Source organism: Equus caballus, chromosome 25 (genome assembly GCF_041296265.1).
Source record: "Equus caballus isolate H_3958 breed thoroughbred chromosome 25, TB-T2T, whole genome shotgun sequence".
Taxonomy (NCBI): Eukaryota; Metazoa; Chordata; class Mammalia; order Perissodactyla; family Equidae; genus Equus; species Equus caballus.
In genome coordinates this window covers 33,284,449-33,297,401 of record NC_091708.1, presented here as the reverse complement: position 1 = coordinate 33,297,401, position 12,953 = coordinate 33,284,449, and the positions used below count along the sequence as shown (strand labels likewise).

At 37.8% G+C, this 12,953-nt stretch overlaps 1 protein-coding gene across 1 annotated transcript in view; it reads left to right on the top strand.

Annotated features, from left to right (window-relative positions):
* Positions 1-12,953, top strand: part of STOM (stomatin) — a 28,145-nt gene that overhangs the window by 3,444 nt on the left and 11,748 nt on the right. The window contains exons 2-4 of the mRNA XM_005605751.4: positions 9,735-9,838; positions 10,808-10,880; positions 11,982-12,064. Coding sequence (XP_005605808.2) covers positions 9,735-9,838; positions 10,808-10,880; positions 11,982-12,064 — 260 coding nt within the window. The remainder of the gene's footprint in view (positions 1-9,734; positions 9,839-10,807; positions 10,881-11,981; positions 12,065-12,953) is intronic.

Here is a 12,953-nt window from a genome sequence, read left to right as displayed (position 1 = left end):
GCACCTCTCATCTGTGGCTGCCTGGCATCCTTTGCATACTTCTCTCATAATGTTTACTATGCAGTATTGTAAATATCAATTAAAATCATGTTTCATAGACCAGGAGCGCTTAGAAAGCAGGGATATGTCCTACCTCACTGTAATAAGCTCAGTATCAAGTACATAGCACATTTGCAAAAATATTTGTTGAAAGAAAAAGGAAGCAGAGGAGGGAGATAAAGATTCCCATGGAGTAAATCAAGTTGTTACATGTTTGGCTTCTGTTGGTAGAGACATTTTTCTATTTACAGTTTATTTTATTAAGTTTGTTATAACCCAAACTGTTGATTTTCTGGTGTAAACATTGTGTTCCTTATTAAATACATGTTCTTACCACACATAGAGTATTTGTCTGGGTTTATATTATCAATAAAGGGATTATAATTGTCAAGATACTATATTGTACCTAATAAGGAATCTCCTTTTATTTGTTAAAGTGTGGAGAGAGAGAGGTCACAATCCATAGAAAGAAGGAAGTGTGTGTCAGTTTTCTATTGACACACTCTTGTTCCTCCATTCTTTTTGAATCTTTGTCTGTACTCAGGGACTAGTAAAGAAACTTGAACCCCAGGCATTTGGCCTGACGTTTCAGTAGGTTGGCCTTGAAGACACAAGCAGTAAAGTGTCTGTCCTGAAGTGTCAGACCATGAAAATTATACCGACCTTGTCCATTGTGAATGTGCATTTATGATAAGATGGCATAGTGTAGTGACTGAGAGTGGAATTTAGAATTCAAAGTCTGAACTGAGATCTCAGTACCATCACTTACTGCCTGGGTCACCTTGGACAGGTCTCTCAACTTCCAGAATCAATTCCTCATCTTTATGTCGCACGTAATCTTACTGCAGTATCTATGTCCCAAGGTTTTGAGTATCCATTGAGAAAATTTATGTGAATGTACTTTGGAAATTTTAAATTATTAAGATGTTATTTAATGGGGAAAACAAAGAATTAAAAAGTTAACAATGACTCTTCAAAAAGCCTAGTAATTATACCAGAAGTTAAAATTTATGAACAAAAAGTTGTATGAAAGAGGGTCCAAGAAAGTTTAGAACTCTGACTTACCTCCCCAGATGTAGTCGTTTCTCCTCCAGAGACAGAGTCCCCAAGCAGATTGTTAGTCTGAATATTTTCTCTGTGGTGTGCAGGTCCCAGGAGGCAATTCACTAATAAAAAGTTTATTCCTATGAAGTATATCAATAATGATCTTAAAGTCATGATGATAATGGCTACGGTTTATTGAACACTTCCTAAGTGTCAAGAATTTTACGTATTTTCTCATATGGTACTGTTCTTTGCCCTCATTTTACTGATGAGAAAATTTAATGGTAGAATTGGAATCTGACACCACAATCCCAAGCTCTTAGCCACCGCTTAGCTATTTGGCTTCAGTTGAAGGATTGGGGACCTTATGATCTAGTTTCCTTCTGCTTCTGTTTCCCATTTCTTTTTTAATTAAAATCATGTTATCCTCCAAAGACTTTGATGAGAAAAACTTAAGTATAAGCACTTTTAAGATGTCCAAGTGAAAGAGCTGGAAAAAAAAAGAAAAAAACCCTGAAGAAGTAGGAGGGTTTTATTCTCTTTTAATATATTTCAGGCCTAGTCTAAATTAAATTAACTTAATACCATTATGAAATTGTTTTTCTCTCCAATTTTTCTGAACATAACTGTTTCTATCTTTCCGGACATGGGGCGTGTTCAGCCCATCCTTCCTCCTTCCTGAATTTTCTAACCTCATGGGTGGAAAAGGTCTGATTTTTAAAAGAGAAAAGAAAACATTTGAGGAAAGCAGTGTGGCAACTGCTTTGGGACAGTGGATGATTGTGAACTGTCTTCTTGGATCCTGTCTGCTGACATGTAGTTTCAGTTTGTCTTATGTAATAGGCAGTTTTTTTCTTCCCCCCAAAGAAACGGCAGAATTACTCAACTCGTTCACCAAATATTTAACAAATGTGTTTTGAGTACCTCTTATGTGCTAAGTGTCTTCCATATTAGCTCATCTACTCTTCACACTAACCGTCTGAGGAGGTACTTTTATTAGCCCTATTTTTATTTATTTATTTTTTAATTTTAATTTTTTTTTTTTTTGAGGAAGATTATCCCTGAGCTGACATCTGCCACCAACCCTCCTCTTTTTGCTGAGGAAGAGTGGCCCTGAGCTAACATCCGTGCCCATCTTCCTCTGCTTTATATGTGGGACACCCGCCACAGCATGGCTTAATAAGCAGTGCTAGGTCCATGCCTGGGATCTGAACCAGCGAACCCCAGGCTACAGAAGCAGAGTGTGCAAACTTAAACACCACTGGGCCAGCCCATATTAGCCCTATTTTTAGATAAGGAGACTGAAGCACAGAGATTTAAGGTAATTTCCCCAAATCACACAGCTAATAATTGGCAGAGCCACCCCTGAAGCCATTGTGCTCTACTGCTTTAACAAGACCAAAATCTCATGAAGAAGACAGACATTGAATAAGATCATTATGAGTGTGATAAAGTGTTGTTTAGAGGGGTGAAGTGCTATAGGAGATTAGGAGAGGGGGGCCTATTTAAGACTGAGGGGTTCAAATGTAATATTATTGGTGGTACTCTCACCTGTTTTTTCTCCCGTTTTATGGCTAGAAACATTTCAATGAAGAAAAGCTTCAGAAAATCCTCAAGATGCTTGGGAAATAAAACATTTATACTTACTTAGTTTTCATATTCTTTTTGAGCTAAGCAAAGGACTTATTGATTGAAAATCTTTCTTAAAAGGATTAGTCCATTTCCCTTCCTTTATATCTTGTGGTAAACGTAAGTTTTGTGATTCAGGTCACATCATGCTTCATCAGTATCAGTGCTTTGGTCTAGTATTTAGAGCTCTAGATGGTTAATAACAGGGAGGAAAAGTTACAGTCTCCAGTCATGGTTCTTAACTAGATACCATCTGGCCTGTAGCCACTCTGGCCCAGAGAATAATTTCTTTCCTAGAGGTTTAAGAATAAGGGCATTCGAAGAACTATAAACCATGCCTAATTAAAATCATCATTTGAAAGATGGACTATAGGGTGTGCTTGATCACTTTGAAAGCCTCTGCCCAAATGAACTGCAAGTTCTGATCTCCAAGTAAATACTATCATTTTTTCAATGTGTATTTCTTGCGACCCCACTATGTGTTAAACTCTGCCTCTCTCTCACCTCTACCTGTTCGTTAATCTTTCTCTCTGTAGCATGCTGCCTTCATTTTTGTTGTCTCTCTCCTCCTTACTCCTTTTCCCCATTTCTCTTATTTTCCTTTTCTCCTGCCATTTTCTTCCTTTCTTTGTCTCTTTTTCCCTAAAATTCCAGTCATTCGAAAAACTCAGTTATGGTAAAATTTTGATTAATTGAAGATGTATTTATATTCACATTTTGTCTGTCCCTTTGCCTGTTTTCACCGTGAATTTAAATTTTTGCTTAGCAGGTTTTATAAAGACCTTGTTTCAAAACAAGCAAAGGAAAGAGAAACTGGGAATCTGGGAAATGTACCCTTATTTGAAAAACTTGGAGAAAGAGCAAATCTATTATTTAATTTATAACGTCCTCCTCCTCCAATAGATAGTTGTATGACGTAGAACAGGAATTGGTCGTACAGGCCATGAACCAAATCTGGCTGACTGCCTGTTTTTGTATGGCCCACAAGCTAAGAATAGTTTTCACATTTATAAATGGGTTTTTTAAAAAGAAGAATATTTTGTTACACATGAAAATTACATGAAAATCAGATTTCAGTGTCCATAAATTGTTTTACCGGAACACAGCCATGCTTGCTCGTATATTGTTGTCTGTGGCTGCTTTTGCACTATGGTGGCATAGTAGTCAGTAGTTGCGACAGACTTTCTGGCCTCCAAAGCCTAAAATGTTTGTTCCCTGGCCCTTTACAGGAAAAGTTTGCCAAATCCTGACACAGAATCTCTGATGAGGAATAATAATGGCCAAAAAGAACACATATCTTTAATATAGATGCTTTTAAGAAAAATTCAAAAATTGCCAAGACCTTTCATTTTGACCTATTGTTGCCCCTCAACAAGTACTGCTAGAACAAAATAACGTGTGTTTTTGAGACTAAATTCCACCTATCCTATCTTTCCACACGCAAATAACGCTGTTCTTGGCAATTTACCACGTAAAGTGTTTCACCTGCATCTGGGAAAGGAGAAGGAAAAGATTGTCCTTTAAATGTTGCTACTTAGGTATTTCAATAATTCTTTGCCTCATCCTCTTCCTTTTGTGTGTAGTAATGCATATGTCTGAGTCAGATTTTTCAATATTGTGTGAGACATGTTTCTGGCCTTTCTCTGAAGAGGAAATCCAGTATCTTTTGAACTTTAGAATGAAGTCTCAATGACAAATGGAATTTATTACTCCACATGATATCTAGTAGTGCCAAGTTCAACAGACTTTAAAGTAAATCAACGGATATGGGATCGTTAACAGCTACAGTGCTCTGAAATTATGCCTGTGTTAAAGAATATTTGACTGCTTTTCTGGAAGCTAACCCAACAAACTACTGTACAACTTGTTTTTTTCATTTGTTTCATGTTTTGTGGTTTTTTTGGTCTCTTCCCAGAAAGTCTTTTGCTTTATTACTTTGGGGCTCCAGGAGAAATGTTTTATACCTACTTTACAGATTTTTGTAAACATTAGAAATAATGTATATAAGGAGCTAGCTTGTGGCTGACATGTAGTAGGCATTAAATAAATGGTTATTATTATTAATAATAAAAGATACCTCCAGAATGAGAGAAATTTAAGAATTGTATAATTTCATCCTTTTCAGCAAAAGTAGTTTCCATAATAAGGATGCATGGAAACTTTGCTAAAAGTATATTCAGTGCAGAAGTTTCTAATTGAGAATATTGGACACAACCTAATGTTCATCATGTGGAACAATGGAATGTTATTCAACCTTTAATAATAAAGAATATGTACTGGCGTGAAAAGATGTTCACAATATAGGAGGGAAAAGCATTTTATACATAAAATCATTATGTATACCATTATTTCATTTTTGAAAAAAAGTAGGTTAGAAAAGGTTTAAAGGACATTTAGCAAGGCAGAAAATAATTACCATCCAGAGATAATCAAAGTATAGATAAATTTTTCTTTTTCTGTTTGTTAAGCTCCAATTTCTAATTTTTATAATGACAATATTTTACTTTCAAAATAAGGGGAGGAAAGGCAATATATTTAAAAATTTACATTAATTTTGGGTTTATTAATTTGGGTTTCCTGGAGGTAAGTCCAATTTGAATGTTCAATTAAAAAATGTTAAAGTATAGGCTTAGATTCACTTTCAAACCCCTTCTTTAGGGGCTGGCCCCGTAGCCCAGTGGTTAAGTTTGCGTGCTCCGCTTCGGTGGCCCAGGGTTTAGCCATTTCGGATCCTGGGTGCGGGCATGGCACTGCTCATCAGGCCATGCTGAGGCGGCATCCCACATGCCATAACTAGAAGGACCCACAACTAGAAAATATACAACTATGTATGGGGGGACTTTGGGGAGAAAAAGAAAAAATTTAAAAATCTTTAAAAAAAAACCCAAAAAGACCTTTCTTTGGTTAGTTAAAAATTTATTCTAATGCAGCTTTCAGGAAAGAGTTTGGTAGTAAAAGAAAAAAGTACTCTAAACCAAGGGAAAGTGGTATTTACCCCCAAGGACCATGAGATCCCTGATCTTTAGGAGTGTTCTCACCCAGCCAAGTATCAACAAGTATATCAACCAAAGAATCTCAGGAATTCCGATTGATTGCTCGTTATTTGCCTCATGAAGTTGGTAAGGAGGATTTAAAAATAATGAATGGGAAACTTGAGGGAAATGCATTTCATGAAATTGTGGGGAGTGACTGTGAATTTCTTTTTCCGTTTGCCCTTAAATGGTAGGTGACTAGGGGTTCATTTATAGCCTGGTGGAGTTTAAGCCTCACCTCCCTGAGAAATGTGATTTGTGCACCTTTTTTCACTATAACCAGGTGGGGAAGAATTTTGAGGGTTGAAAATGGGATAGTTTCATTTTGAAGGCACTAGAATAATATGAAATGGTGCCATTTCCCCAGTGTATACAATCTGATTATTTCTAGCTGAGCATTTGAAATGGGAAAGACCAAGCCCAGTTTCCAGAACATCCACTTAATTTCTTCATTTGTAATCCTGTATACTCATCTGGAGTTTTCAAAAACGCGTTGTGACAGTGGAAACTGACACAAGAAAACTGGGCTGGGCTTTCTGGCTTTTCCTCATATAGATGATAATTCAGTAATTTAATAACTCAATTCGTAAATGAGCTTTTTGAGAATCTTTGAATATCCAAGCCTAGCCTGGCAGGAAGGAGGCATGAAGTGAGGGAAAAATTAAGTCGTTTAAGAGGCTTTTATCAAAAAGGGTAAATACTGCCTATTTTCTCATTTTTCATTGAGAAAATTTGAACACGAGTAAAATGGGAGGATTACAGAAAACTATCATCTGTATTTATTGAGCTCTACTTCAATCCTTCAAGGGCACTCTTCATTATCTATATTTATTACAGGGGAGGAAACTAAGATTGAAAGAGGTAAAGATCACTAAAACAGAATTAAAACCCAAACTTAGACACTCCCTATTCTCAGGAAATTTATTAGGGATATAAATATGCAAAAAATTTAAGTATTAGGCAAAATATTTAAGTGCCATAAGAGAGGTTATCAAGATTCAGAGAAACGAAAAAACACATCTAGCCAGAAAGCTTGGTAAGAAGTATTTTATACCCACTCTGCAGGATGCTGTGTTAGACATTGAGAATATAAAAATAAGAAATATCCCTGCCCTCAGGGAGTTTATAGTCTAATGTGTTCGGGACACAGAGCTATATACTTTGCCTGGAATATGGGATACTTGGAGCACTATTTTCGAAGCACCAAATGCTGTCAGATAAGTATTTGTGGCCAATCTATTCCTTGTTTGGAATCCATTTCACTTTGAAGATGTAGACCTGAGCCTGGCGGAGAGCCTTGAGACTGCCTTTTGCTATAAATAGCTACAGCTGGAATTAAGAGGGCTTCCTCTGTAGGAACTTCAGATTTCATTCTCAGAACTCCTACCGTGGTTTCCCAGTTTGAAGACTGTCTTGAGAAAGTGCTCTAAACATGAAAACTTCTTTAATGAGAATTTTTTTATTCAGAGGCAAAGGGTCAAAGTGCAAGTTGGTTTAGAACATGGGCTTTGGAGTAAGATGACTTAGATTTGAATCCCAGGTCCTCCATTGTGTGACCTTGAGATAGTTAACGTTTCTTCAGTTACCTCATTGGTGAAATGGAATTAAGAATACTTAAGTCACAGGGCTTTGTAATCGGTAAATGAGATACACGTCTAAAGTAACTTCACATGGTGGCTGGGGTATAAGAAACCGCCTGAAAATGGCTGCTGTGATTATTATCAGTTTTGATAATACCTGATAGAGCCTTCTCTACAAGCAGCACTGTGGCCTTGCTTGAAATACTCTCTCAGTAAATATACGTCTGTACCCCCCAAAATTATAACTTAGAAACCTCCAGGATTAACTTAGGTCCCTTTTATTTGAGTATGCATAAGGACGTTTACTTCACACTATGACGCAGGATCAGAAAACTACAAAGTCATATAAAACCAAAGTACCGTACTTATGTGTATTTCACAGGTTTTTCATCCTGTGTGTTCGAGCACTTGACCTGGATGCCAGCTTGTGTCTCTCTTTCCTCTCATGCTCCCAGCCTTAATTCTCTTCTTGTTTCTTGGCCTCCTGTTTATTCAAAGTCCTGTCTCCCTGCCATCTCTGCCTTTTCTTCTGAGCACTAGCACATACTGTTACCCTCTTCCCCTGTTGCCAGTCTCCTCCCATTATGGAAACAGCTCCTGGAAATACAGCAGAAGCCTGTGGTTGATAAGAAAGTGATAGTATCTCTTGGCCTACGCAGTCTCTCTGTCCTCCACAGAAAGGAAAAACAAACTAAAAATGAGGAACACACTGGGTACAGAAAATGGGAAACACAACACGGGAAGTGAAGGGAACTTCCCAGGATGATAGTGAAAGGCAGTCACAGAGTGATGACATGCGCACCAGATGGGAGGACGAGTCCGGACACGGCTCTGAGAGAGACTCTCAGAGGATGAAATTGAAAGAACAGTTGACCCTTCTGAAGGGAGATTTAGACAGTTGACGAAAGGTTTGAGGTTGAATCAAAGAGAAGTACAAAGGGAAGAAATAAGACATGAACTCCAGAAAAAAACAAAAAGTTGTACAGGAAAGGAAAACTAATTATACTTCACTATATGGCTTAGCTTTGGATCGCATTTACATATTCATGATAATGTAAAATTTGATATTGATCTAACCAAGGGTATGACATAATTGGAAGGATGGGTATTTTATGTGGTAGAGGGAGGGAACAGAGAAACCAAAATCCTTTTCCATAGTAAAAAGTCAATAGATAGTGCTCAAAACTGAAAAACCAAGAAGTAACAAAACCAGCATATTATTTAGAAACATGTAGGTGAATATCAAAATAGTCAGCCAAAAGAGCAGTCGCTTTTGAGGAAGGAGAAATTGGAAGAGACGAGAGGGCATTGCTCTCTTTTTGTATAAATCTTGTAGAACTATTTGACTTTTTTAACTTTATGCAACTATAACTGATTAAAAATTAAAACTAAAACAGAAAAAGCACAAATGCATAGCAACAAAGGCTAAAAAAAGAAGCTAGAGGGGAGAGAAATAGGTTACACATTTTATTTATTTATTTATAAAAAATATATGTGACCAGGGAGAAAGTTTGGAAGAATATTTATTTTCACTGGATTGGGTAACTTTTTCCTTTTTTATCTTTTTTGAAGTTTTTTGCAGTGAGATATGAATTACCTTTGTAATCAGACTAAATGCTATTTTGTGATACAGAAAAGGGAAACAGAAATGTGAGAGGAAAACTATGTACAGAGATGTTCATTACAGCATTGTTAATAATCGTAAGAAATCATAAACAACCTATCTAATAATCAAGAAATTGATAGTAAATTATGGTGCATCTACCTAGTGAAATATTTTACAGGTTATTACTTTTAAAAAGATGGTCTAAATGAGTTTATACTCATATTAAACTTTAATTATGCTATACCCTCAGCTTGAAGACCGTGTTCCTTCCTTCCCTTTCCTTTTCATTGGTATTTTCCTTAACCCTCACATCCTGCAAGAAGCCCTGACAACCACCACCATCACCTCCCCACCCCACTCTACTCTCACCTCCATCCCAACTGTGTGAGTTACCCTTGTTCTGTGTTTTCAGAATTTTCTAACAGATACTCTGTATGGCACTTACCACCCAGTGTTATGTTTGTCTGTCTTCCCCACTAAACTTTAACCATCTCAATAGCTAGGATTGGGTCTTATTCACTTTTACCACTTCAATGCAAAGCCCAGGGCATAATAAATATTAGGTGCTTCATAAATGTTTACTGGATACGGTAAAAAAACGACTGTGGAAAATACTTGTGTTACTGTGTTAAGTACATTAGGGAAAGTAGCACTTAAACTTCAGGGTTGTTATGAGGATTAGATGGGTAAATGCACATAAAACAGCTAGTAGAACGTCAAGCATAGGTGTTCAGTAAATAGGATGAAGATGGCAGGATCGTGTTAGTAATGATAATGAGAGCTGTATATTTTTTGTTTTCACAGATAGCCCCAGTGCGGGCCTTGGACCTTGTGGATGGATTTTGGTGGCTGTCTCATTCTTGTTCACAGTTATAACTTTCCCATTGTCAATATGGATGTGCATAAAGGTAAAGAACATTTCATTCTCATCTGGAAAGGGGCCACGTCTACCCACATGAACCTACTTTGTGTGAGCGTGTGTGAAAGAGACAGAGAGAGACCATACTGGCCTATAGTTCTTTTTCCTTCATCTTTCTTTTGGAAAATTCACTCTAGTCACCTATTATAATGGAATCTTAAGACTTCTTTTCAGCCATTGTCCAGTCAGTCCTTCCGTAGGGTTAAAGTAAGGATCACCATCTAAAAGTTTCTGGGGTCAGGGACGTGGGATGATCCTGTAAGAACAAGTTCTCCAGAGTCAAGATGCTGAGGTTTGACTGCTGGCTCCATTGTTTAGTGTGTGACCTTTGCCATGTTTCCTCATCTGTAAAATGGGAGGAAATGACAACACCTACTTCAGAGGACCATTGTGAAGATTAAAAGAATTACTGTATTTAAACGTACTTATTGCCATGCCTGGCACATGGTAAGTACCCCCAAATGCTGGTTATTTTTTCTATGAAGTTATTAATACTTTGATAAAGGACTATCATTTACATATTCCTAAAAAGATAAAATATGCTCTAAGAATTTTCAGTTAAGTTTATTATTATAATTTAAGGAATCAGGAGACAAACTGTGAGGACGTTAGCTTTTATTTTTTCTTTATTTACAGTGCCCGAGAAATTGAATAATAATGTTAACAGCTGAGGAGTGAGGTTATGGATTTGCTTCTGTGTGCTATTCTGTACTTTCCAAATTTTCTACAATGAATATCTATTGCTTTTATAATCAGTAAAAGAAAAAGTAAATAAATATCATATTTGGCAGGGGTAATTAAACAGCGGACATGTTATTTATATATATTATCTGGATTATATGAAAGAAAACAAAATAGAGGCAACTAATGTGTTTAGAGCAGAAAATATATTTAAAGAGGTATGCATGTAAATATTTGTACTACTCATGTTAAATTATTGTTTGTGTTTTTAATATAGATCATAAAAGAATATGAAAGAGCCATCATCTTTAGATTGGGTCGCATTTTACAAGGAGGAGCCAAAGGACCTGGTCAGTACTAGGATTTGGATTGTATGCGTGGAGACTGAAAGCTTTCTTCCTATTGATGTGATTTCCCTTGTGAGGGTCTCTGCTCTGTTGACTTGGAAGAGTGAGTCCATGCAGCAGCAGTTGTATAACTATAGCAGTGGTGCTGGCTGGTCTCGCTGCAGTCACCCTTTCCTTCCTTCCCTGCTCTCCCCTCCCCTTCCCATTGGAGCTGATAAGAGTATCTTAGTCCAGGAATAGCTACAGCTATGGAAGTTTGAGCTTGAGAATTCGTACTAAAACAAAGGCTTTCAGTCATTATTTTTGGCAAACTTGGATTAAGCTTCTACGGTGTTCCAGACTCTGGGACTTCAGTGGAGTCTAAAACACAGTCTGTGCCCTCAAGGATCTTACTTTCTGGTGTTGGGACATCAACAAGGAAAGAGATAGTTACAATCCCTTATGATAAGTGTTATGACCAAGTAATCACAGATAGCTATGGAAACCCAGAGAAGAGTAACTGACCTGAATACTAGGATGAGGACAAGGCTTTCTGGAGGTGACTGTTGGCTGAGTCTTGAAGCGTGAAAAGGTGTTAGCCAGACGGGAGGTGTTCCTGCAGAAACAGCGGCGTGTATAAAGCAGTGTGGAGGGGAGCATCCCGGGCCGAGGAACGGCAGGGAGCTCAGCCCAGCGAGAGTACAGGGCGAGGAGAGGGCAGCGGATGAAGAGGGAAGCTGGGGCAGGTCGTGCAGGGCCTTGTATGGCTCAGCTTGTTCAGTGGTTGTGTTTCAGGAAAGATGGTTCTACTTGCAGCTTAGAAAATGGATTGTAGGGGAGAAACTAGAAGAAATAGAAAGGTGACTTGGGAAGCAATTGCATAGGTCTCAGTAAAAACAAGAGTGACATTAACAGTGAAGTAAGGAAATGAAATCCACAGGCCTTGGTGGGGACAGTTGGATGTGGGCAAGAGGAGTCAAGGATAACATTCCTGGCTTCTGGCTCATTCACTGAGATGAACTGGTGACTTTCCATTGATCAGGTTGATCTATTAGAATTGAGTGGTGAGGTAAACTGATGAGGTGCTGGTGTCTCTTTGTAATCTTCTACCTGTCTTTGTCACAGGCTTGTTTTTTATCCTGCCATGCACTGACAGCTTCATCAAAGTGGACATGAGAACTATCTCCTTTGATATTCCTCCTCAGGAGGTAAGGTTGTCTTTTGCTGTGAATAACTGAGATATCGGGTGTGAAAGTGCTTGACAAAGCAAGGCTGTTTAGCACAGCGGTTAGAGCACAGGGTTAGAGCCTGTCTGCCTTCACCATCTTCTAGCTCTGTGACCTTGAGCAAGTTCTTTAGTTTCTCTGTGCTTCGGGTTCCTCATCTATAAAATGGAGGTTATAATAGTAGGCCCTACTTTATAAGGTTCTTGTGAGGACTAGAGGAGATACTGTATGTGAAGTGCTTACAATAGTGGCTGATAAGTAGTAAGTGCTATATAAGTGCTTGTTATTATTATTATTACAAAACGTAGTGTAATGTTAATGTAAGTATAATAGCATTATCGTTGTTGCCATCATTTTTACTCCCAAATGTCTCTTCTATGGGTTTCTGATAGAAAATCCTGTTTAGTACAATATTCTTTCTTCTTAAGGTTCTTGATTTTAGTCTAGATAAATTGGTTAGAAGCCAAAGAATTAGAAGCTGCTCATTTGCCATTTTAGATAAAGCATATGTGTTTTATATTAGTAATTATTTCATGCTTTTTCAAACTACTTCACAAATATTATCACAGTGGAAACTCACAGCAGAATCCCTAGCAGTCTTTGTTACGGTGAGACAAAGGAATTCCTCCAGACTACAGTGACAGAGCCAGGACTAAAATGCAGCTCTTTGGATTCTGTTTCTTCCAGTTTCATGCCAACTGCATTCTGCACTAGCTCCATTGTGGTTCTTGAAATGATGGCCATTCTGGTACTCACGTCTAAGGAGGCAGAATAACCATTGCAGGCAGAAAGCCTAAAAACTTGATGAAGGGAGGGACAGAAGAATACTGTCAGTGTTTCCTGGCCAAAGCCAGGTACTCAGCAGGGTGGT